Source organism: Rhinatrema bivittatum, chromosome 4 (assembly GCF_901001135.1).
Source record: "Rhinatrema bivittatum chromosome 4, aRhiBiv1.1, whole genome shotgun sequence".
Taxonomy (NCBI): domain Eukaryota; kingdom Metazoa; phylum Chordata; class Amphibia; order Gymnophiona; family Rhinatrematidae; genus Rhinatrema; species Rhinatrema bivittatum.
In genome coordinates this window covers 134,469,125-134,495,455 of record NC_042618.1, presented here as the reverse complement: position 1 = coordinate 134,495,455, position 26,331 = coordinate 134,469,125, and the positions used below count along the sequence as shown (strand labels likewise).

At 42.4% G+C, this 26,331-nt stretch overlaps 1 protein-coding gene across 6 annotated transcripts in view; it reads left to right on the top strand.

The window, feature by feature from the left end:
• GPHN (gephyrin) overlaps nt 1–26,331 on the top strand; it is a 1,154,395-nt gene that overhangs the window by 253,055 nt on the left and 875,009 nt on the right. For 4 of the 6 annotated variants that reach the window (XM_029598879.1, XM_029598875.1, XM_029598876.1 and 1 more), the window contains exon 1: nt 14,624–14,656. The exons of 1 other annotated variant lie outside the window; for it this stretch is intronic. In XM_029598879.1, the coding sequence (XP_029454739.1) occupies nt 14,639–14,656 (18 nt within the window). In that variant the 5' untranslated portion in view covers nt 14,624–14,638. Of the gene's footprint in view, nt 1–14,505; nt 14,657–26,331 lie in introns of those variants that run through there. One more of the 6 variants, XM_029598878.1, reaches the window with a different exon arrangement.

Here is a 26,331-nt window from a genome sequence, read left to right as displayed (position 1 = left end):
AAAGGCTCAACCTGCAGGGAACGTGGGCTGGTATTGGTGAAGCGCCAGCCAGCCTCCGTCCCTCAGCCCTCTCTGCCTATTGACGGTGGGGGACCGTAGGTTCCCTCCTATGGGTAGCGTCAACCCCACCTCTGCCTAAGTGTCCACCTCTGGCACAACACCTGAGTTTTTGCCTCTCTGGCCAACTACTTTTCAAATTGTCTTTTAGCCTGTGGGAGCTTATGCTCAACAATAAACACCAGATAATTAGTCAGATAATTAGCAGGTGTAAAAATGTGCAAGTAAGTTGTCAAATATATGCAAGTCTTTTAAAATAGCTACATGTATGTGTGATTGTTGCCCACACTCCAGGATGTCCGTAGACCACCCCTTTTTTATGCACGTACATATGCATGTGAAAGCAAAAATATGGATATATTTTCGACTTTTGAAAAATACGAAATACGTGAGTAGATGCTACTTGCTCATGTTTATGCTAATTTTTACATGCATATCATTTTGAAAATTTACCCCTCTGTCATCATGCCAAAGTGATGGCAACAAGAAGCAACACCAAGTCCACCAACTTGAGAGATTTGAAGGAAAGTTTCATGAGTTGAACTATGACAACTTTGAGGTTCCAAGGCACTGGAGATTTATTGAACAGAGGCTTAGAATGCCACAGTCTTTTCATGAAATTTGATACATAAAGGTGGTGAGAGATCAGAGCTTCTTCTCTTGTTGGTGATATGCCGCAATGGCACTGAGATGAACTTGGCTGAAGAGGTTCTGAGGCCTGAGCATGAGAGAAGAACAGGTTTTGAAGCAGGTCCCTCAGGGCATAAGAGAACTCCAGTTGGCTGGTCCAACACCATGTTGAGGACCTCCTCAACTTGAAATTGCATGGATTTTCTGGTTGAAGGCTACCTGGCTGAAATCAGAACCGCTTTCGTAAGGTGTTAGACTACTTTGTGCCGAATATTGACACCGTGAGGGCCAGCAATGGTGAGTTCTGGTCTCAGAGTCTAATGTCTTCCTGAGCTGAGATATCCCAAGCGGAACCAGGGGCTGAATTGACAGATAGACACAAGGACAGGTTTGTGCTATAATGGTTCTTTGTCCTGATCCGAAGGACCTTCTGCATAGTTTTGGCAACTAGAAAAATCATTGGATACACATAGAGTAGACTGATATTCCAGTTTAACAGATAAGCTTTGAAAGCTGATCTGTAGCTGCAGAGATGCATGAAGCAGATCTTTTGACCTTCCTGTTTCACCACCAAGGTGAATAGGTTGATCACAGGTGTTCCCTACTGACTAAACAAGTTGTTTGTGATGACCTGATCAAGGACCACTCGTGCAGTTGCAGACTACTGCTGAGACATTTCGCTAATGTATTCTGGGTTCCCAGTAAGTAGGCCTCCTGGAGATGTGCCTTGTGGTGACTAGCCCATGACAAGATTCGGAGAACCTCCTATTTAATGGTGAACTTTTAAAAGGCTATGGGCCTGATTTTAAAAAGCATTTACATGCTTAAAATTTAGTTTTCTACATATAAATTCACTTTATCCATGTAAGCAGGCTTTTGAAAATTGCTATAATGTATGCTATTGAGTTGTCCATGCGATATTAACATATAAGTGCACTTATGCGCGTATGTGCATAAGTGCACATACGCGCATAATTTTATACAATAGTATGTTACATTTACAAGTGTAACTCCTTTTAAAATGATCTCCTAAGCACACAAAAATTAGCATATACGCTTAGAAGTAGCATCTACTTCCATGTTTCATATTTTAAAAAGTTGAAAATAAGTGCTTATTTTCATTTTCATGCACACATATATATGCATAAAAAAGGGCAGTCTGGGGCTTGCCTGGGCCAACACTTAAACACACACATTTGCCAACTTACCCGTGTATTTTTACAACTGCTCATTATCTGGAGAAAGTGACATTAAGTGTGTTTATTATGTAGCACTGAATGGGTAGGAGATGTGGGTGAACTGGAGGGAGTTTAAGTTGAAGAATCAGGAAGGTCTCAATGAACTGGAGAAGGGCTGGGTGAACTGATGGACTAATTGCTATGTTGGTTAATTTCATTTGCGCTTTCATGTTTTAAAATTAGCTGACTTGCATGCATAAGAGAACACCTATTGCAGGAAAGCAACTGTGCTTTACTTTCGTGTGTAAAATATATGCGCCTATATATTTTTTTTATATAGTTAGGAAACATACATGTGTTCAATGCATTGAAATACGTGATTTCAGTGCATTGTATATATTCATCTGTAAGCCTACATACTTGTGTATGGTGCTGGCTAGTGATATCCATATTTTATAAAATGCACATATGATATGTGCTTATTATACAATACTTGCTTAGATCTGCTTGTGACCATATATGGGCATATATGCCACCATGCATTTGCATAAACGTTATCCTCTTAAGGCTTATGAGCCGGTTCCTCCTTGTTTCTTTACATAAAATATGGTCACCTGGTTATCTGCATCAAGATTCCTTTGTTTTAGTGCAAATGGGAGAAAGCCCTTAGAATTTAATGGATGACTCATAGCCCCACACAGTTGATTTGCACTTGATTCTTCACTAGGGACAAATTCCAATGGATCCAGGTGGCCCTGTGTCGGTGGACAGGATCACTTGTTCTTTGTAAAGGCCATGCCTATTTATACTTTTGTTATAAGTTATATGTAAACCGATATGATGTGCAAACGGCTGTCGGTATATAAAATCTTTAAAATAAATAAATAAATCTTCCAAAGGAGACGTATGCTGAGGCAAGTCTGGCAGGGGATTTGATGGAATCCCTGTAGAATCCTCCTTGCCTATCCACTGAGGGATGCTTAGTCAAAACCCCCAGGATGCTAATGGAAACTTAGATGAGGGCCTTTATTGGTCCTAAGGGAAAATGACTGGTGGAAATGCCAAATGAGGAGATCCCACTTCTTCCCCCTTCAGATCCAAGGATGGTCTACCCTGAAAGAGGCAAACTGGCCACCTCAGGACTGGCACTTTCCCTACCACTGGAATTCCCTGTGGCAAGGAATTGAGTGTCTTGCAGACTCTGTGGGGTCTCACTGTGAGGATAAAGCTTCTCCATCCTGTATAAGCTCCAGTTTCCCTCTCTGGTCTTCAGGGCTTAAGGAGCCAAAGAAAATCTTTACTAATTCTGGTACCTGGGCTCCCACTGGCTGAGTAACCCTTTGTACTGGAGTTGGAGGAGAAACATACTTTTCAGTTACGCAGATAAGCTCATCTTCACTGCGCACTACTAGTGGCACAGTAGATGCAACTGCAGAAAAGGAGGGCTCTGACACTGTTCTCACTGGCTACATTGCTGTGTTCCACTGACCAGCACCAGACCTCATCATCAGCACTAGTAAAATCACTTTCTGCACCACCACTCTACCCTGCATGGCTGAAGGATGCCTGTTGTTGCTCACTGAGGCACAGCTCCACCGTAGTGTCCTGCACTGAAGGGGCTGATTGCATCCTATAGTGTGTGTCTTGTACTATTGAAATGGACAGTGCCCAGCCTGGGACTAACATCAGTGCCACAGGGTCTTTTGCATCAAGAAGGACAAGGACATCTGCAATGAAGCAGCAATATCCTATATTTCTGTTGAGGAAGCGTTCACTTTGATGGAGGCCTGTGTAGATGGTTCTGATTTCATAGGTGCCAAGGGAGACTGCCCCAGAGAGGAGATCCCTTACACTATTTGGTTGCTCTTCTTGGTGCCTCATCTCGTGCCATGTGCTTCCCCACATTTCTCAACCCCTGACCTGTGGTGGATTTGGGAGCTCGCACCAAACAGACGGGGAGCATTCTCTAACTTGCAGAATAGAAAGGAAGTTGAATCCCACTTTGGCTTTGAGTGACACAGAGAGTCTGAAATGCCTTGTTGTGGGAGGAAAAGTACTCTGACATTCACTCTTATGCTGATGCTTTGGGGCCTTTCCTGACACATCTGAAGAGCCTGCATCTTCCAGGCGTGGTACTACTGTGCTCCTCAGGACATCCAATCACAAATGACAGTTGGAAGCTGTTATGGTTTTGATGAATTGATGAACTCTGTGCCGAGGTGAGAGGTGTCTCCGCCCACAGGGAGGTGCCCCGAGGGCCTCACTGTCGGAGGGCGTGGCCTCAGCGATGTAGGACACAGCTGTGAGACTTTATTAAGGAGAAAATATAGTACATAACCCGAAGAGCGGGAAATGTAGTAAACACAATCTTTGAGCAATTATAGTGGCAGGATGATGTAGATTCAAAGGTCCGGCAGTGGCCCACAGTGCGGGGTATACCCAGGCTGATGTAAATACCTCGGAGTGCAGATCCGGTAAGAATATAAGAACATGCCATACTGGGTCAGACCAAAGGTCCATCAAGCCCAGCATCCTGTTCCCAACAGTGGCCAATTCAGGCCGTAAGAACCTGGCAAGTACCCAAAAACTAAGGGGTAGATTTTTTAAAAAAAGTGCGATCGCGTACTTTTGTTCGCGCAGCAGGCGCAAACAAAAGTACGCAGGATTTTATAAGATACGCACATAGCCGCGCGTATCTTATAAAATCCTGGATCGGCGCGCGCAAGGCTGCCTATTTTGGGCAGCCTGCGCGCGCCGAGCCGCACAGCCTGCCTCCGTTCCCTCCGAGGCCGCTCCGAAATCAGAGCGGCCTCGGAGGGAACTTTCTTTCGCCCTCCCCTCACCTTCCCCTCCCTTCCCCTACCTAACCCACCCCCCCGGCCCTATCTAAACCCCCCCCCTTACCTTTGTCCCTAGATTTACGCCTGCGGACTGCTGGCGCGCTGTCATCCGACCCGGGGGCTGGTCCGGAGGCCTCGACCACGCCCCTGGGCCGGCGCCATGCCCCCGGTCCCGCCCCCGAAACACCGCGTCATTCGGCCCCGCCCCCAACACGCCCCCTTCCAAAAAACCCGGGACTTGCGCGCGTCCCGGGGCTCTGCTCGCGCTGGCGGCCTATGCAAAATAGGCGCAGGGGCCCTGCTCGCGTAAATCCGGGTGGATTTACGAGAGCAGGGCTTTTAAAATCCGCCCGAGTGTCTATTTCATGCTACCATTGCTAGTAATAGCAGTGGCTATTTTCTAAGTCAACTTAATTAATAGCAGGTAATGGACTTCTCCTCCAAGAACTTATCCAATCCTTTTTTAAACACAACTATACTAACTGAACTAACCACGTCCTCTGGCAACAAATTCCAGAGTTCAATTGTGCGTTGAGTGAAGAAGAACTTTCTCCAATTAGTTTTAAATGTGCCACATGCTAACTTCATGGAGTGCCCCCTAGTCTTTCTATCATCTGAAAGAGTAAATAACCGATTCACATCTACCCATTTTAGACCTCTCATGATTTTAAACACTTCTATCATATCCCCCCTCAGCCGTCTCGTCTCCTAGCTGAAAATAGCTAACCTCTTTAGTCTTTCCTCATAGGGGAGCTGTTCCATACCCCTTATCATTTTGGTCGCCCTTCTCTGTACCTTCTCCATCGCAATTATATCTTTTTTGAGATGCAGCGACCAGAATTGTACACCGTATTCAAGGTGGGATCTCACCATGGAGCGATACAGAGGCATTATGACATTTTCCGTTTTAATCACCATTCCCTTCCTAATAATTTCCAACATTTTGTTTGCTTTTTTGACTGCCGCAGCACACTGAACCGACTATTTCAATGTGTTATCCACTATGACGCCTAGATCTCTTTCTTGGGTGGTAGCATCTAATATGGAATCTAACATTGTGTAACTATAGCATGGGTTATTTTTCCCTTTATGCATCACCTTGCACTGATCCACATTAAATTTCATCTGCCATTTGGATGCCCAGTTTTCCAGTCTCACAAGGTCTTCCTGAAATTTATCACAATCTGTTTGTGATTTAACTACTCTGAACAATTTTGTATCGTCTGCAAATTTGATTACCTCACTCGTCGTATTTCTTTCCAGATCATTTATAAATATATTGAAAAGTAAGGGTCCCAATACAGATCCCTGAGGCACTCCACTGCCCACTCCCTTCCACTGAGAAAATTGTCCATTTAATCCTACGCTCTGTTTCCTGTCTTTTAGTCAGTTTGTAATCCACGAAAGGACATCACCACCTATACCATGACATGTTACTTTTCCTAGAAGCCTCTCATGAGGAACTTTATCAAACGACTGCCGGCGCGCCATCCCAGGCCCAGCGGCTGTGCGGAGGCCTCTGTCCACACCCTGGCCCGCCTACGCCCCGCCCACACCCTCGCCCCTTTTTTCAAGCCCCGGGATTTACACGCATCCCTGGCCTTTATGTGCACCGCCGGGCCTTTTGAAAATAGGCCCGGCGCGTGTAAATCCTTGAAAATCTGCCCCATTGATTGCATGCTGAGTGAAAAAATACTTTCAATGATTTGTTTTAAATCTGCTGGTAGTTAGTTTCATGATCTTTGTTTTAGTATTACTTGAAGGGTAAATAACTGTACCCATTCTTCACAACTCATAATTTTATAAACCCCTATCACTTCAAATCTGCCATCTCTTTTCCAAGCTGAAGTCCTAACCTGTTTAGCCCTTCTTCATAAGGGACCTGTTCCATCCCCTTTATCATTTTTGTCGCTCTTGTCTGTACTTGCTCCAGTTCCGTTCTGTGGAACAATGGAAAGGGGGGGGGGGGCAACAAAACCCGACAAATCTGACCTTTCTGCTTGCCCACAGAAAGGAAAATAAAGGAAAAAGAGAGCCAGGTGAGGAGACACTTCAGCAGAAAGCAAACTAAGGGACCCCAGGAAAACCGGCTGAAAGGAGCACGCTCCTTAGGCGCACTGGCGACGGTGCACCGCAAGGTGCTGCGCTTTAAGGAATCCAAGGGGTGCAAGGAGATGATGATGGTATCATGTGTCAGTGGTCCCTTCACAGCAGCAGGTGGTCTGGGAAGTTGGAACCAGGGGGCAGATGGTTGTCTTCCAAAACCGCTCCATAAAATAATTTACTTTGAAAACTGACCTCTGCAGTTCCCATGTAGAAACAAAAACTCTTTCTCTCACCTGCCTGTCTACCCCTCCCCGCCCCCCCCCCCCCCCCCCCATGTCTTACCACTATTGTTATCTGTCTCAAGTTCACTTGACTTGAAGTCTTCCATTTGAATCTTAGAAGACCCATACTTAATCTTGCGCCGAGTTCCACATCCTAGTCTTATTACCAAATTTTGTAATAATCCACCTAGCCACCAAAATTAGTGAGACTGTTGGTCCAAAACATCTGGTCTCCCATGTTTATTGATGTCTAGGTTTTAACCATGATTACTGCATGCAGGTTACTGCAGCCTTCTTGGAAGCCTGATTTAGCTATTCCACCGGTGTTTGGTTTGTAACGACTGCTTCTTGTCATTACCCACATATCTTGTTGGAAACCTGATGCTGTCATACCTCTGTTGTTAGAGTTGTAACTGCTGCTCCTTGCAGGTTATCCCAGTTCTTCTCTACCATTCCTGGATATATGAACATAAAAGATTCCAAAGTTAAATCAACACTTATATTCCCCTCCCCACCAGCCATGTTTTTACCACCAAGATTCGTAACAATCTAAACAGCTACCAGAACTAGTGAGACTATTGCCCAAATATCTAGCCTCCTAGATCCTCTATCAACTTACTAGACAATATTTGGTGCCATTATCCTGCTGGCACTGACCCAGTTGGTTTTGTAGAAGCTCTAGCTTGCTGGTGCCAACACAGATACTTCATGGCCTTCAATATTACCCTTATGTTCTTATCTCTTTCTTTGTCTCTGCCCTTGAGAGCTTGAAGGGTGTGTCCCAAGACCTGGGTTTAGAACCACACTGACAAACAACACAGAAATATAATTTACACTGAAAGTGGATCATCTTGAAGCCGACATGACTATGCAGCCATAGCACAAAACCAGGTGATTAAATAGTGAAATCATGTGAGTCAGCAGCTGCTCATATTTTCATTTCTGGCTGTGCTGCAGCTAGTTGAACAACTATTTGAGATTCAGGGCCTTGTATGATATCACTGTCACTGCAGCATGTGGATATACACAAATTAAAAATACATGGTGAGAAGTACGTGTTTCACACTTCACTTTTATTTAAAGATCAGCATTCTGTTCTTGAGAATTTTATTACCCTGGCACCTTTATGATTTAAAATAACATGTTTCTTGTTTTTAGCTGTTCTTTTTTTGTCTTTGTCTCAGATTTAGTAGCCTATTCCTATGTTCAACACATGATAAAAAGATCTGCAACAGGGTGAGGCACTCCAGATAAGGTAGAAAAGATAAAGTGTGATATAAAAAAGCTTGAGTGCTGGTCAACACTTTGAGGCAATGAAGATTTAATGTAAAAAAAATATATACAGTCTAAAATATTTGGGGTGTAGAAATCCAAGAGAGCAGTGCAGGACTGAGGGTGCAGTACTGATGTGTACCAGTTAGGAAAGAGATCTTCGAGAGCTCATGTCTGATCTCAAGATGATGCAACAAGGCAGTGGTAAAAGACCGAGGAATGCTAGGGTGAGTAAGGAAATATTTTACCAGTAGCAAAAGGAGGTCATAATGGCTCTGCACAAATCATTAGTGAGACAACAACTGAAGTACTGTGACCAGGTTTGGAAGCCATAGGGCCAAAAGGTCATAGGGTAAAAGTGATATAGAGGCTGTGCCATTAGCTCTATGAAATCAATGATCACAAATAAGATCAAAAGGAAAGTGGGGTTATGATAGATATATGCAAATACTTCAGAAGTACTGTAAATAAATGCACACTAAGCAAGCATTTTATAGTGGAAAGAAAGCTCTAGAACAAGAAATAATATAAAACTAAGCGGTTATATTCAGGAGTAACACACGGAAATATTTCTTCATGGAAAGTATAGTAGATACATAAAATAGTCTTGCAGGTGAGGTGGTAGAGGCCAAAAAAGCTAGCAGAATTCAAGAAAGCATGAGATAAGCACAGGAAGTGGGGCAAGGCCTGAGAGCGAGTAAATTCTGCAGCCAGACTCCAGCAGCATTTCGGGGCTGCCCTGTTCCAGCCAGCTCAGAACTTTGGCACTTTGGCACTTTTGCACTTCGTCCCGATGCTTTTGCTGACAAGCTGCCACTTCCATGAGGAGAATCTTAAGTTGAGAACAAGGAGATTTGCTGCCAACTGAGGCCACACACCCTCCACTGGAGCACTATTCTCAGCTTGCCTGCAGCAACTTGGGCAGCATATGTGATATTTCAAAATTGTACGGGCAAACTGATCTAAAGGCCTTTGCACTATTTTTTTTTTTGTCCTTTTAATCTGGCCCTTGAAGCTAGATGTACTAAAGGACTTTTCGCATTTTATTAATCAAAATTAGTTTTCTGACTTTAATGTTACCCAAGGCAGCAAACAGTATATTAAAAAAAAATAATCATTCAGTTTTATCTATGGGTGGGAAAAAGCTTAGAGTTCCATTTTCATCCACTATCCGCCTAGTAAAGTCAGATGGATAAATAAACCCAGTTAACTGCAGGAATATTCAACAGCATGGGTACAGTTCTGAATATCCCTGATTATCTTATAAACCGGTGTAATATCGGCACGCAAAAAATGGGAGCTCATGATTGAATGCCCTCTTCCTTAACGAGCGCCCATCCACCTCTCCCGGATGTGTGATGTAGTAGGCAAATTAGTCGCTGTGTTAAAAAGGAGGTGCTAGGGGAAATTGTGTGTCCTTAGTGCCTCCTAGGCATTGGGTGCCTAGGAGACATGGCTGGGGCTGTGCACAGGTTAGGAAAAGAGATGCTCAATTTTACAAGCGCCATTTTCCTATCCTGATCGCCAGCAAGACACTTTTTAAAATTATTTATTTATATTTTGATATTACTCCTTTTTTCAGTTCTACAGAAAAGCAGGATTTTCTGCTTTTCTGTTAATTTTTGGGGCTTCTCAAGACTTAACGCCAGCTCCAGGGCTGGTGTTAATTTTTGATTGTAAAAATGTGTGTGTCGGGCGCACATTTATTTTTTACATAAGGTAGGAGTAGCTATTAGCCTCATCAACATGGCATTTATATGTGATGAGTGCTATTAGCTATGCGCTGGTTTTGATGCACTAATTCCCTTGGTAGATTTTCAAAAGGTACGCACTCGTCCATGTATGCATGCTACCAGGCGTGCACACATGGACACGTGATTTTATAACATGCGTGCGCTGGCCATTTCCAGTCAGCACATGCATGGGGGGCCAGACTATTGCAATTACACGCAGCAACGCATCAGAACCTTCCCCAGTTTCCTCCCCCCTAGCCTAACCTCCCTTCCTCTATCCTGCCCTCCCACTATCCCTAGCCTAAATACCCCCAAATTTGTTATCTTACCTTTTGCTCCTGCTTCCAAGTAGGAGCAAGTTGCGTGCACTGGCACCCTGCCGGTGCGCAATCCCCCGGCACAGCAGCAAATTTTTCTGCTGTTTATTTTTCTCTCTGTCTAGGTTTTGTGTAAGGGCAGATCTATTGAGATCTTAAGCCTGTGCTTTTCTGAGTGTATCATTGCATGTACAATGTAAGGTGAATTTTAAAACCAGCGCACAAGCACATATGCGCATGTTCATTGGTCCACAACCAGGAATATGGCCATTTTATAACATACGCATGTATATTATAAAACATGCCTCACATACTCTGAATTTTAAGTGGGCGCATGCCTGTGCATGCAAATCTCTCTTCTACCGTGTAAGTGGTGGGATTTTAAAAGGGAAGCGTATTGAAGCCATTGTCAGTTTTCCCCCTTCATTCCCAGTTTGCCCAGTTAAGGAATAAGTCTTCGAATCCCGCCTAGTTTAATAGCCTTCCTTCCCCCCTATTAGTCCCAATCCTTAAAAACCCTGCTGATTTGCTTAGAAGTTTTGATTCTTTTTTTTAATCACTTATATATTATCCATAGCAGAAGTAAAGTTACACGGCAGGGGATCACAGTATGCACTGGAATGCGTACATATTTGCGCGCAAATTTCAGATTAAAATCCTGGAACACCCGTGTCCTGCCTAGACCATGCCCATGCCCCTTTTTGGAAATGTTTCATTTGTGCACGCAGCAGGAAATACATGTTTATCTGGGCGGCTTTTAAAATCCGCTCGACTCACGTCAGCCCAATTTATTCAGATTGATTGATGCACGAGCTGGGCTTTTAAAATTCACCTGTTAGTACCTAGAATGTGTGTTGTGTGAGTTTTGCATTTTCTGGTGCCCAACACAGGTATGTTGTATATTTTTCATTTGGCTCACAATTAACATCCAACTTGGACTCAAATTTATACTAAATGTTGCTTTTGAAGAATTTCAGCTCTGGAAATGTCCTACATCATTGACAGTTTTCGAAAATACATCTGACACAGGAAACCTAGGAGAGAGTTGGTTGGACCATTAGATGATTGAGGGGAACAAAAAGCCATAGTGGAAAGACTAAGTTAATTCTTTGCTTCTGTGTTTATGAAGAAGGATGTTGTGAAGATGCTCATGTCATAAATGCTGTTTATTAGTGATGATTTGGAGGAACTAAAATAAATTGTGGTAAACCTGGAAGTTGAAATAGGGCAGATTGACAAACCAAAGAGTAGCACATCACCTAAATCAGGTAGTATACACCCCAGAGTTCTGAAAGAACTAAAAAATGAAATTTCAGACTTACTACTTGTAATTTGTAACCTATCATTAAAATTGTATATGAAGATGCGGCGTGACCAATATAATGCCAATCTGTAAAAAGAGCCCCGTGGGTGATACAGGAAACTATAGACTGGTGAGCCTGATAACAGTGCTTGGAAAAATGGTAAAAATTATTCTAAAGAATAAAATGACTTACGGTATTTATTTATTTTATTTATTTAAAAATATTTCTAGGCCTTTCTGTTCTATGTATTGGTCGGCTTACAAACATATACATACATAAAATAAAAATTGAACAAATACACTTGGTTTAATGGGACAGAGCCAACATAGCTTTACCCAAGGGAAGTCTTCCCTCACCCATCTGCTACATTTTTTGAAGAGGTCAGTAAACATTTTATTAATTTATTAAAATATTTATCATTTGCCATATAACTGAAAACTGTGCTAAGTGAAATATAATATATAAAACATAATACTTAAAATAATATTTAAACAACAATAAACTGACAATACAAGAAAATATAAAACCGAAATTCTGTCTGTTACCATCGACCCTGGGACACACTCAAACTTAAACAAAATTACACAAAAAACCTCCTGATAAAGGATAGCCTTAAGGGATTTGTTGAAGATGGTAATATTCATAGCCCTTAAGAAATCATGAAGGGCATTCCAAAGAGCAGGACCGAGTGAGAAAAAGCTCTTTGTCTGGTCTCAGAAAGACAAATTTAACAGAGGGAATGTTTAATAAAAGTCTCCCAGAGCACTGCAGATTGTGGGAGGGAGCATAGTTTTACAGGAGATCAATTAGATATGAAGGATCATTGTGCTTTAAAATTTAAAAAATTAAAACTAATACTTTGACAAACTATAAAACTGTTACACAGATAGCCATTGCAGCTCTTTTAATACCAGGGTGATATGTTCCCACTGGTAAGAGTGTTGCCAAGTTTTGCAGAACTTGCACAGCCTTGAGATAGCTAGAAAGTAACCCTACATATAAAGAATTTCAATAGTCAATTGTTGTTAATACATAGATTTGCATAATTTTAAGAACATAAGAACATGCCATACTGGGTCAGACCAAGGGTCTATCAAGCCTAGCATCCTGTTTCCAACAGTGGCCAATCCAGGCCATAAGAACCTGGCAAGTACCCAAAAACTAAGTCTATTCCATGTTACTGTTGCTAGTAATAGCAGTAGCTATTTTCTAAGTCAACTTAATAGCAGGTAATGGACTTCTCCAAGAAATTATCCAATCCTCTTTTAAACATAACTACACTAACTGCACTAACCACACCCCTGGCAACAAATTCTAGAGTTTAATTGTGCCTTGAGTGAAAAAGCTTAGTTTTCCTGAAGTCATGTGGACATATGGATTATGGTGAGCCAGTGGATATCCAGTGTAACTGGATTTTAAGAAAGCATTGGACAAAGTCCCTTTTGAGAGGCTCCTGAGAAAATTGAAAAGTCATGGGATAAGAGGCAATATCCTATTGTGAATTGTGACCTGGTTAAAAGATAGGAAACAGTGTAGTATTAAATGGTCAATTTTCTCACTGGAGAAAGGTTAATAGCTAAGGGCCCTAAAGATCTGTACTGGAACCGGTGCTTTTTTTCACATATTTATAAATGATCTGGAAAAGGAAACGATTGAAATGATTTGGATCTGTGTTTCACACAAAATTATTCCAAGTTGTTAAATCACAAGATGATTGTGAGAAATACAGGAGGCCCTTATGAAACTGGGAGACTGGGTATCCATAAAGCAGATGAAATTTAATGTAGACAAGTACAAAATGATGCACATAGAGAAAAGTAATCCAAACTGTAGTTAAACATTAATGGCCGAATTTTCAAAGGCCTACGCATGTAAAAACCGGCCAGTAGCCGCTGTTCTGGGGAAGCGTGTGCCGGCAGCTAGCCAGCACATGGAGATTACTGCTGCAATTCTGGTTGTCTCATCTCAAATCTTCACAAGAGAGCACTGTTCTGTTCGTACGTCTCACTTTGAATGTCAAAGTGGCCCCTAACCCCTACACTAATACCTAAACCTCACCTCGAGTGGTTGTATGTAAGAAATGCAACAATTCTGGCACTTATTGCAAAGTGTGAAAAAGTTATCGCAATTTACACTAAGATAGTGCTTCGCATAGGTATTAGTGCAAATTGCGATAAATTGCCTATTACCATAAAACACACCCCTTTTCCTATCGCATGCGATATTTAGTGCATTTTGATGAATCCAGGCCAATGTTAGAAATTATTAGGAAAGAAATGGAGTATAAAATCATGACTATAATAATAATACCTCTGTATCGTTCCATGGTACCAAAAGTCTTAGAGTACTCTGCAATTCTGGTTGTCTCATCTCAAAAAAACATATAGTGGAACTTGAAAAGTTACAAAGAAGAGCAACCAAAATGATAAAGACTCTGAGGAAAGGCTGAGAGTTTAGAGCTCTTTAGTTTGGAGAAGAGGCAGCCGAAGGGAGATATGGTAGAGATCTATAAAAGCACAAATGAAGTGGAACAGGTAATTGGTTGTTTACTTTTTCAAAAAATACAAAGACTAGGGGACACTCAAGGAAGTTACTGAATAGTGTATTTGAAACAAATTGGAGAAATAATGTTTCACTCAACTCACAATTATGCTCTATAAATCATTGCTGAAGGATTAAGTAAAGGCAGTTAGTGTAGTTGGGTTTAAAAAAGGTTTGGATATGTTCCTGGAGGAAAAGTCCATAAACGAGCTGCTGCTTATCCTTGGGTGTAAGCAGCATGGAATTTGTCTACCATTTGGGATCCTGCAGGACATTTGTGACCTGGATTGGTTGCTTTTGTGAAACAGGATACTGGGCTTGATGAACCCTTGGCAGTTTTTATATTCTTATGTTGAAGCAGGCATTTATTGACAATCAGTTATTTACCAATAAACATTTGTGGTAGATGTCATCATGCTACATATCACCTTTGACATTCATGTTAGTGACATTCAAGGTAATTCAACTTTTTTTGATGATCCTTTAGTACAAAGATTAAGAAATAAACGTTTGCATGATAACTGTCTTTAAAAAAAATACCACTAGGTGCTAGGCAAGCATTGGAAGTATTTATTGTTCCTGCTGAATAAGAATGCTGTCATGTACTATAGGAATACAAATGTTTAAATGGAAGAAAAATAATAGCATTGGTAAATTATTGCTTCAAGTTGTCTTTGCTAGCAGAAAAATCAATATTGCACAAGTAATTGGATCTTACATGCGCTTCCAATAATGATCAGTCACAGTGGATGCAAGTATTTGTTACAATGCAAGAGAATAGTTTTAGAATATATAAAATACAAATGTTAGTATTCATTAGAATTAAATTGCATTTCTAAATAAACCCTTGAATATAACCTGGTATGTATAGCATTCAACAAAAATTCTAAAATGTTTTTGATTATGTGCAAAGCTAGTTATAGAATACACATGGCATAACATGTTCAAGAACTTTCCTAACTAACCACCACTTTTATATCTATCTATCAACATTTAATTATCTTGCAATGCAAACATACTAAAGCAATACTTTAAAATATATAATACATAAAACTATTTAATCAACTACAGACCCTATACTACTACTCATTTTTAGCACTAACCTCACTCTAAATCCTCATATACTTCTGTATTTATCCTTTCACTCCTCTACAACCCACCTCACTAATCTCAACTCAGCTAATAAATTGATTAAAAAGCCATACCTTGATAAATGATAGCCTAAAGCAAGTTAATGATGGCAACCCTAAAAGAGATTGAAGATAGGAACTCTGTGCCCATGTAGGCGCATATCTTATTAAAAAAATGATAGAATTACTCTCCAAAACTACTCATTCAATCTCAATTCATATGCTTGATGCTGAAAATGATTTGTAAATTTTATGTTAAGGAGGAAAAGACCTCAGAATCTAGCAAGAAAGATTTTACAGAATCTACAAAACTTGCTTAGGATATTATAATCACAGGTCCAAAAGCCTCCCAAATCAACCTATTCTTTATTGCTGCAAATATCTCTAAAGCAAGTTTTGCAGATTTTTTTAAAATCATTTTTGCTGGATTCTGAGGTCGCTTCCTCCTTGACATAAAATTTACAGATCATTTTTCAGCATCAAGTATATGAATTAAATTAAGTAGTTTAGGAGAGTAATTCTATCATTTTTTGTGATTTATATAACTCTCCTTTTGCCTATTTTTATTTTGAGTTTCTTGCATATCTTAACACACAAGAAACATTGTAGCTTCTTTATTACATAGCAGTTGGACATCTTTCATTATTTACTTATTTTACTTAGTTATAGTTAGTGCTCTATTTAAGTATGGCCAAGTTCATTAAAAATTTAAAAAGATCTTACATTTTTAGTTTCTTCATTTTAACTGTTAGTTTATTCCCTCCTTTCTCTTCTCCAGAGTATAGATATTTTCAGCTAAGTCAGATCTTATTGGATTTATTGTACAGATCATCATTATGGTGGCTTTTCTCTCTGTTTCTTCTATATTCCTGTGGATTTGAAGTTTCCAGAACAGAGTATTCTTCTTTTTATACTGATTTTATTTTTCCCTAGCACTCCAGTATTCCACTTATTCCCTCTATTTCCATGCAGGCTGTTGAGTTGTCAAATACAGTTATCTTCAGATCCCATTCTTCAGTACCTTATTCAGTACCATGTCTACTAGTGTGGGTTTCTGTATCTAAAGGAGTGAATTTTCAAATGAGTTATATGTGTAAAAGTAGCATATATTGTAGCAATTTTCAAAAGTCCATTTACACATGGAAATTCCATTTCTCCGAGGACAAGCAAGATGGTAGTCCTCACACATCATCGGATGGAGCTCGGCATGAAAACTTATGTCAAAGTTTCTAAAACTTTGTCTGCTTAGCAGAGTATGCTTAGCAAGCATTATTTCACGCCTCCACGTGGGGTCCCCTTCTGTCTCTGCTTTTCTGCAGAGTCTGTTGTTTCGCAGTCGGGTAAGAGCCTCACTTTTCTCAACTTTTGGGCCTTCTGGTCTGTTTTTGGTAAACTTTGTTTTTGTGATAATTTTTCTTCGCTGCCTCCTGCAGTTGACACAGGGTCCCCTCCAGTTCTCCCTTTAGCATCCTAGATAGGAGTTTTGATGGTTATCGGTAAGTTTATTTTTGCATTGCTACTCCTGGGATGGCAGTGTGTTTGGTGTCCGCCACATCGATGGCTGCCACCTTCAATTTCAATCACCTATCCCTTTTATTTCGTGCAGACATGTACACTTTGGAATTTAAGTGACATAACAGATGTGTCCTCTGCCTTGAAGCATTGCATGATGTCTGGGGTTGCAGCAAGTGCGTGAAGATGACCCCGAAGGGACTTAAGATCTGGCTTGATAAGATGGAATGCCACTTCAGACCGGAGAAGACATTGGCGGCATTGACATCGAGGGTTTACAGAGCTGCACTGATAGACACCGAGCCATCAACATCAGCGGGACAATCTGTTCTGTCAACACCGATAGATAGAAGGGATGCTGGAGACTGGCCATCATCGGGCTTCTCCAGGTCGAGGTTCCTAGTCATCGACCTCAGCACCAGGAAAGGACAATGCTGAGCTCGAGGGAAGCCAAAGAAGCATTGGCATCGATCCCCATTGATGCACAGTGCTGGGCAATCGGGATGCACCAGTTTCTGCTGTGATGCCCCTAAAGCGACCCCTGTAGTGAGAGCCAGTCCTCCAATGCCAGGGATGCGGCACAGACTCCATTGGTCCCAATGCCAGCCACTGATCCTCCTCAGTTCCGAAGAGGATCTCGTCACACCTTCTCCGTCCCAGCCTGTATTGGCATTGGTGATATTCGAGGAGTTACTAGATAGGTGTGTGTAGCTGGCTATTGAAAAGGTGATGTACAGCATCGGTGTCACGGCACTGACAGTGCCAGCACTGGTACTCCTTGAGCCACTGCTGGAATTCCTGCATGTGCGCTCATCAGCATACTGAGCAGCTGGTGTCTGTTCCTGGGACGGCATTGATTGGGCACCCTACTCTTACCCTTGCTGATCTGGTTATCGTTGCTGGTTCCTCGGAAGAGGAAGCTTCCCCAAGTCCAGCAAAGGCACTGGGGCCCATGTCCAGTTCTATTGGTGCCTGCACCACTAGGAGAAAGCCGAGCGCCCTGGGCCCCATCCTCAGTTGATGATAGTGGCGATGAGGGTACCTATGACCCCTGGGGGGATGACTCATCAGGGGTCTCCGATGATGCTTTTGATGATCTCCCCTCAGATCCATCTCTTCCAGAGCAGTGAAGGAAGTCCCTTCCAGAGGACCTCTGTACAGGTTTTGTCAGGTTGATGGTGGAAGCCATCCCCTTTCAGTTAATGACTGAAGAGGATACTAGGCACAAAATGCTCAATATCCTCCAGTTCATGGAGTCTCCCAAAGAGATCATGACAGTCCCAGTACATGAGATCCTTGTGGAGTTACTGTTGAGGATACGGGAACACTCCTTCACAGTGCCTCCAATGAACAAGAAGGCGGATGCAGTTTATCTCGTACAGAAGGCTCTTGGATTCAACAAGTCTCAGCTACCCTACCAATCAGTGGTAATTGAATCTGTTCTCAAGAAGGCCAAGCATTCTTGGACACATTCCTTGGCACCCCAGGGAGCGATGGGCACTCTTGGGAGGAAGATGTTCCAGGGGGCTATGCTTATTGCCTGCATAGCTCTGCATACCAGCTCTATTTGAGCCAGTATACGTGGGACATCTGGAAGAAGGTACAGTATTTGCCAACCAACTGCCTCAGCAGCAGCAAGATACACTCCTGTCGCTGGTGCATAAGGGCCTGGAGTGTGGAAAATATGAGGTCCACTCGACCTACGAAACTGCATCGAAGGTCTCTGCAATGGGAATCACTGCCTGCAGACTTGAATGGTTGCTGGCCTCGGATCTCAGACCAGAGCTGCAGGAGCAACTCAGATGTGCGTGCACTAAAGAGAATCTCTTCAGAGATAAGGTAAACCTCATGGTGGCCCAAATCCTGGACCACCATGCGACCCTTCAGCAGCACTTCGGACTTGTCCTCCTCATCTAGGAGGTCGGCGAGATCAAGGCCAAGGAAGTCCTTCTTCCACCCGAGGAGGTACTATCGTCTGTCCTCTTGCTTCCATCAACAATACCAGAGCTCTCTCAGCCGTCCCAGGAAGCAAAGAGCTCCAAAACCCAGCCGGTGCCTCTGTCAGCTCCAGGGATGGGGTTTTGATTGGATTGTAGGGAGCGTTACCCAGTTGCCCATATCCAGGGTAATGAAGCTGCCGATCGGGGGCAGGCTGCAGTTCTTGAGCCAGTGGACCAGTTTAACCTTAGACCAGTGGTTTCTGTCCATCTTCCAGCAAGGGTACCAATTTGAATCTATTGGATGCCCCGCCAAATTGCCCCCCTGAGCCCATTTTGGGGCCCAATAGCACATCAGGAGGTACTATTAATGGAGCTGTCCTCCCTCTTAATGGCCAGAGTGGTTGAACATGTTCCACCAGGGCAAAGAGAGTGGAGATTTTAATCCTGGTACTTCCTGATTTCAAAGAAAACCCGTCCCATCCTAGACGCTAAGGGCCTTGAAAACATTCATCAAAAAAAGGTTCAAGGTGGTTTCCCTGGGCACCTTGATCCCCCTTCTTGCAAAAAGGGGACTGGCTAAGCTCCCTCGATCTGAATGATGCGTACACTCACATCGAAATCTTCCCAAGTCACCGGAAGTATCTCCGATTTGTAGTGGGAAAACAGCACTTCCAGTATCGCATGCTGTCGTTTGGGCTTGTATCAGGTCTGTGTGTTTTTATGAAATGCCTGGCCAAGGTGGCAGTGCACTTTCACAGACTGGGAGTTCACATTTTCCCATATTTGGGCAATTGGATGGTGAAGAGCACCTCTCGGGCAAGGGCCACCAGGACCATCCAGGTGTTGAAGTCACTAGGTATTGTCATCAACTACCCCAACTCCCATTTCAGCCCGTCAACTCAATTGGACTTTATTGGAGCCATGCTAGACACGGCTCAGGCCAAGGTCTTCCTGCTTCACCAAAGGGCGAAGAACCAGATGGCTATCACAGCAGATATTCAACAGAACCAGCAGGCGTTAGCTTAGCACATGTTGAGGATTTTGGACTATTTGGCCACAATAGTTCTGTCACTCCCTTGGCACGTTTACACATGTGAAAGTCCCAGTGGATCCTCAGGTCATAGTGGCACCAGACCATGTAGAACCTCCAGGATCGCATCTGCGTCATCTCATCTCTCCAGGACCTTTTGTTCTGGTGGTGGGTAATTTCAAATTTGGAATGGGGGATCTCTTTTCAAAGCCCTCCTACTCAAATTATCCTCACCATGGATGCATCCACCCTGATTGGGAAGCTCAAGTAGATGGATTCGGCACTCAGAGTCTCTGGTCCACCCAGGAATGTCTCTGTCAAATCAGTTTCCTAGAGCTCCAGGTGATCAGGTACGTGCTGTGGGCTTTCAGAGAAATCTGTGTCCAACAAAGTTGTCCTGATGTCAACCGACAACCAAATAGCAACATGGTATGTCAACAAGCAGGGAGGTACAGCATCGTACCTTCTGTGCCAGGAAGTGGTTCAGATGTGCTGAAGGACCCTGTTCCAAGGGATGGTGCTCAGTGCTATATTCCTGGCTGGAATGGAGAATGTGATACTGGATGGTCTGAGTCGTGCCTTCAGACCCCACAATGGTCTCTGGACCAAGGGTTGCGAATCGGATCTTTCATCTCTGGGAAAGTCCAGATGTGCAGCTTTTCACAGCACCTTGGAGCAGGAAGGCTTCTCATGTCTGCTTCCTGTACAGGACATGTGGCAAACCAGCCTCAGATGCCCTCACCCAGCATTGGGGCAAGGGTTTTCTGTATGTTTATCCTCCAGCTCCGCTGGTAGCGAAGATTGACTTGAAGTTTTGAGCACAGAGACTATGATCCTCATAACTTCTTATTGGCTGAGCCAGATCTGGTTTCCACCCCTGTGGGAATTGTCCATCTGGAAACCGATCAGTCTGGGGACTTCCCCAGATCTTATCACACAGGATCGCGGTAGGTTGCGGCATCCCAACCTCCAGGCCCTGTTGCTCACAGCCTGGATGTTGAGAGGTTAACATTGCAACCATTCAATTTCTTGCAAGATGTCTCTCTGGTCCTGGTGATTTCTAGAAAGTCTTTTACTAGGAAGTCCCATGGACTGAAGTAGAGGAAGTTTTCTGTGTGGTGTGAGCAGAAGGCCATAGATCCTTTGTCCTGCTCCACACAAAAATTGCTTGATTATCTTCTACACCTATCAGAAACTGGCTTGAAGACTAATTCCGTTAAAGTTCATCTGAGTGCACTTGGCACATTCCATCATAGTGTAGATGGTAAGCTCCTCTTTATTCCGACCATAGTTGTAAAGTTCATGTGGAGCCTATTTCAGTTGAAGCCTCCCATAAGGCCTCCCTGTGTGTCTTGGGACCTCAACATGGTGGTAGCTCAGCTGATGAAAGCTCCCTATGAGCCACTGTGCTCCTGTGACCTGAAGAACCTTACCTGGAAGGTCTTATTTTTGGTGGTGGTTACTTATTTTTGGTGGTGGTTACTTCAGCACACATGGTTACCAAGCTTCAAGCCTTAGTGACTTATCCACCTTATACTTAGATTTTCATGACTGGGTGGACTTGCGTATGCATCCTAAGTTCCTGCCTAAGGTAGTGATGGACTTCCATTTTAACTAGTCCATTGTCCTGCCAACATTCTTTCCCAGGCCCCATTCACACCAAGGTGAACAAGACCTGCACAGTTTGGACTGCAAAAGAGCCTTAGCCTTTTTTCTGGATTGAATAGAAGCCCTTAGATAGTCAACCCAACTTTTTGTTTCTTTTGATAGGAATAAGTTGGGCATTTCCATTGCCAAACAGACACTTTCTAATTGGCTAGCAGACTGAAACTCTTTCTGTTATGCCCAGGTGGGACTGCATCTTGGGGGACATATCAAGGCTCACTCTGTTCTGGCCATGGCAGCGTCAGTAGCCCACTCGTGAGCAGTTTCCATGGAGGAGATCTGCAGAGCTGCAACGTGGAGTTCTCTCCACTTATTCACATCCCATTACTGTCTGGATAGGGATTGCTGATGCGACAGTTGGTTTGGCCAATCCGTCCTTCGGAACTTGTTTGAGGTGTACAACCCATCTCTGTTCCTGCCTTGGGCCTGTTATTTGTGTTCAGGCTGCCCCACACCCCCATTACCAACAAAACCTGTTGAACCTATTGGCCCCTAATTTGGATGTTTTGTTGGTCCCCTTTTTCATTGCGGGGCAGCCTGCAGCTAGGGATTCACCCATGTGTGAGGACTACCATCCTGCTTGTCCTTGGAGAAAGCAGAGTTTCTTACCTGTAACAGGTGTTTCTGAGGACAGCAGGATGTTGGTCCCCCTGAAACTTACCCACCACCCTGCGGAGTTGAGTTTTGACTACATGGATTTCTTCTCCTTTTTAAATTTTATCCTTGAATTCTATATTATAATACTAAACGGGACCCCATGTGGATGTGTAGAGCATGCCTAATAAGGCTCAGTCAAAATTCTAGAAACTTTGACACAAGTTTTCCATTCCAGGCTCCATCTGATGATATCATCCATGTATGAGGACTACATCCTGCTGTCTTCGGAGAACACATTACAGGTAAGCAACTATGCTTTATACACACAAAACCTTTTGAAAATTCAGCCCTATAGCGTAATTTTCAAAAGTTATGGGGCAGATTTTCAAAGGGTTACGCGCGTAACCCCGAAAACCCACTCCTGCGCACGCCGAGCCTATTTTGCATAGGCCCGGCGACACGCGCAGGCCCCAGGATATGCGTATATCCTGTGGCTTGAAAAAAGGGGCGGGGTGGGGCGGAGGCAGGAACGAGGCCTCCGGCACAGCGGCCGTGCCAGGGGATCGCACGCAACCTATGCCTGCCCGGAGGCAGGCTCAACTTATTTAAAAAAGGTAAGGGGGGGGTTAGATAGGGCTGGGGGGTGGGTCAGGTAGGGGAAGGGAGGGGAAGGTGGGGGGGGGGGTGGTGGAAGGAAAGTTCAAGGCCGCTCCAATTTCGGAGTGTCCTCCGAGGGAACTTTCGGAGCGGCCTCGGAGGGGACAGGGAAAGCCATCGGGGCTCCCCTAGTGCTCGGCGCTCGCAACGTGCACAAGTATGCACCCCCTTGCGCACGCATGTTATAGAATTGGGCGTAGATTTGTGTGCGCTGGGTTGCTCGCACAAATCTATGCCTGCGCATACCTACTAAAATCTGACCCTATGTGTATATAAATGGTAACTTTCAAAGAGGCATGTAGGCACACATTGATGCATGTGTGTTGGCGCGCACACAGGGATGTGGAGATTTTATAACATACGTGCACATACACGCGAATGTTATAAAATAGCCTTGGCGTGTGTATTTGTGCACCTAATTTTGCAGTGGTCGGCATGTCCAACCACTCAAATTGAGTTTTGGCTGCATAAGTCTGAGAATTTTAGAATTGGCATTCATCCATGCCAACACCAGCTTCATCAGCTCATTCACCAGTTTGCCCAGTGTAGAGCTAGGTCCTCTATACCCCCCTGGTTTAATAGCCTGCACTCCCACCAGTTACCCCAGACCTATTAAACCCCTCAGAAATATATATATGTATTTTTAAAACTTATATCTCCTCCATAGCAGAAGTAAAGTATGCGGCACTAGACTTGGGAGCGTAGGTAGGTATTTGCTTGCACATCTCTTGTCCCCACCCCAGAACACCCATTCCCATCCACACCAAACCCCTTTTCAATTCAGTGAGATGTGCTTGCAGTGAGATATGCGTGCACGTAGCCAGCTTTTAAAATATGATGGGTATGTGTAAGTCCTACGTGTGCGTGCATCTCCCGATTTTGGTGGACACTGGGCTTTTAAAATTTACTTTTAAATTAGCAGTTTTTAAAAGCCCAGTTACTCATGTAAATCCTTTTACAAATTACCTCCAAATCATATTACTCCATGCTTTTTTGTATTAAACTTTAATCTTAGCTATAACACTTTCAATGATTTCTTGATCTTTTGGAAATCTGCTCATTTTTCCATTCCCTCTGGAATTTAAAGCATGTTGCATATCTCAACTTCTGCTTAAAAAGAAAGGGCATATCTTTTATTTCAGTTCTTGAACAATGTTGTTTATGAATACATTCAATAGAACCATTTCTAGAACTTTTCCTTGGTGGAAATTGATTTACCATCACTCTTGTCACCTATCGCTCATTGCCTTCTAATCCAGTTTACCACTTAGGGCCCATCTCCACACTGTACAGCTTATTAGTTTCTTGTCAAAGGCTTTATTTATTTATTTATTTATTTTTAATTTTTATATACCGGAATTCCTGTATGCAATACAAATCAATCCGGTTTACAAGTAACGAAAAGGTTGCCCTGGTCTGGGAGGTTAGACCGGGGTTATTTTACATAGAACATTGAACAATAACTAATCAACCATTGAACATTATTTTAAGGAACATTGAAAGTAACAATAATATTTAACAAATTTAAACAAATAAATAAATAACAAATAACCTTTTTCGAGTATAGAATAGTATGTGTGTGATTCACCTTTACTAAAGTCTAAGAAGATCACATCTACTACACTACACTAACTAGCAGAAGCATATCATAATTTGAGAGGCCTAAATATAGTTATAAATAAAGATAAAAGTTAGTATATTAAAAGTAGATGAGGTGTTGTGTTAATATACAGAGAAGAAGATGGATTTGCTATAAGAGGTTAGTGGTTTCATCCAAACTGCAAATTCTTGGGTCTATTTGTCAAATCATAATGCATGTTGTTAGAGAGCTGTACTAAAAAATGAACATTGATAAATAGACCTGTGTGGGCCTGTTTCTTTTCAGGTCCTCAGTTTTTTATAATCTGCAAATCCTGTAAAAATTCACTCCATAAGGCTGAATTTTCAAAGATTTTACATGTGTAAATGGACTTTTGAAAATTGCTATGATATATGCTACTTTTATGCGTGTAACTCCTTTAAAAAAAAATGTACTCCACTGCGTATAACCAAATTCTTTCTGTTATGCAAGTATTTTTTTTCTGCTGGGAAAATAGGTAATTTCAGTCATATAAAATAAGAGATACCAATTCTTGTCTATTTCTGTAACAACCCCTTTAAGACTAGATTTGCATTTTTGAACAAAATTAAGGCAAAAAATGCAAAATGTCTTCCAGCTTACTTGGGCAATTTAGCAATGGTGCATCTTTTACTCAGCTATATAAAGGTGAATTTTTAAAGAGTTGCTTGTGTAAAAATCGGCACATGTGCACATAAATAGCACATATTCATGTATATTTCAGATTTATAAAATTGTATTTACATGTGCAAGTAATGGTGCACAAGTAAATTTGCTCATATAAAAAACGGACAGGCCAGGGTGTTCCATGGCGGGGCCACCATTTACACTTATAAGTTGCTATTTTATAATCTGTGAAAGCGACACGTGTAAGGTTGCTTTTTGTGTATACTTCTGCTAATTTTCTGGCATAAGTGACAATAAAAGTCCTCCGCCAAATACTGACTGGGTGAGGGGTCTGGGTAAACTGGGGGCAGTTCAAGCTGAAGAACCAGGGGGATCTTGATGATCTAGAATTTGACTGGGCAAACTGGTGGACTAATTGGTAAAACTGGTAATTTCCTTCACGCGCGCATGTTACAAAATTTGATGACTTACGTGCATAAATGCAGGCAAGTGCTAAGGAAAATACGCAAGTGAAATCTCCACGTGTAAATGCTTAAAATTAGGAGCATAAATACCCGTGTATTGAAGATTTGTTCCACTTACCTGGAAAAAGTTTGACTTCTCTGGGTAAGTGTCGACTTTGCTGTCGCTTAACCAGATGAGTCTCAAAAACTGATTCTTAAAACATTATTTATCCAGCTATGTTAAAAATACATGTTGTATATCTTTTAGATACATGAGTATGTTGTTGGATTGATTTAAGTGTATTTTATATAGTGTATGTGCATGTGCACATATGATATAAAATAAGTGAGTATAAGTGCGCACGCATGCATATGGAGGTGCATATTTTACAGTTATCCTCTATTTCTTCCAAATTATGAAAGGGAAAATATGCCATAGAAATTGTGCAAGCAAAAACATCTCCAGAAAGTACTTATAGGACTTTTGCCTGATTCTGAATTTTAGCAGTTGCTCCTTCATCATTTGGATTTTAAAGACAAATGATTGTGATAAGAGACATCTGGGAGAGAGGGTGTCCCATCCAGGGAGGCCTTTAATGTTTTAATTTTTGAGTCACTGCAGTTTTTTCTGGCGAAAGCTGGGGTGTGTTTTGTTTTTGTTTCTTTGTTCAAATTTATTTCCTTTCAAATGAATAACAGATGAAACAAAAAAAATGTTCAGTGCACACCCTCATTTTCTGGAGATTCTGTAACTTTTTTCCTTTGGTAGTATTGGCTTCCATTTATTTACTTCTCAGGTCATGTTCCTTCCTGCTCCCATATTTGTGGCAAGGAGCAGCCCAAACTCTTTTTCACTCCTCTGGAACTGTTTTTGTCCAGCAAGTGATCAAACACTTTTTCAGATGGCTGCCAA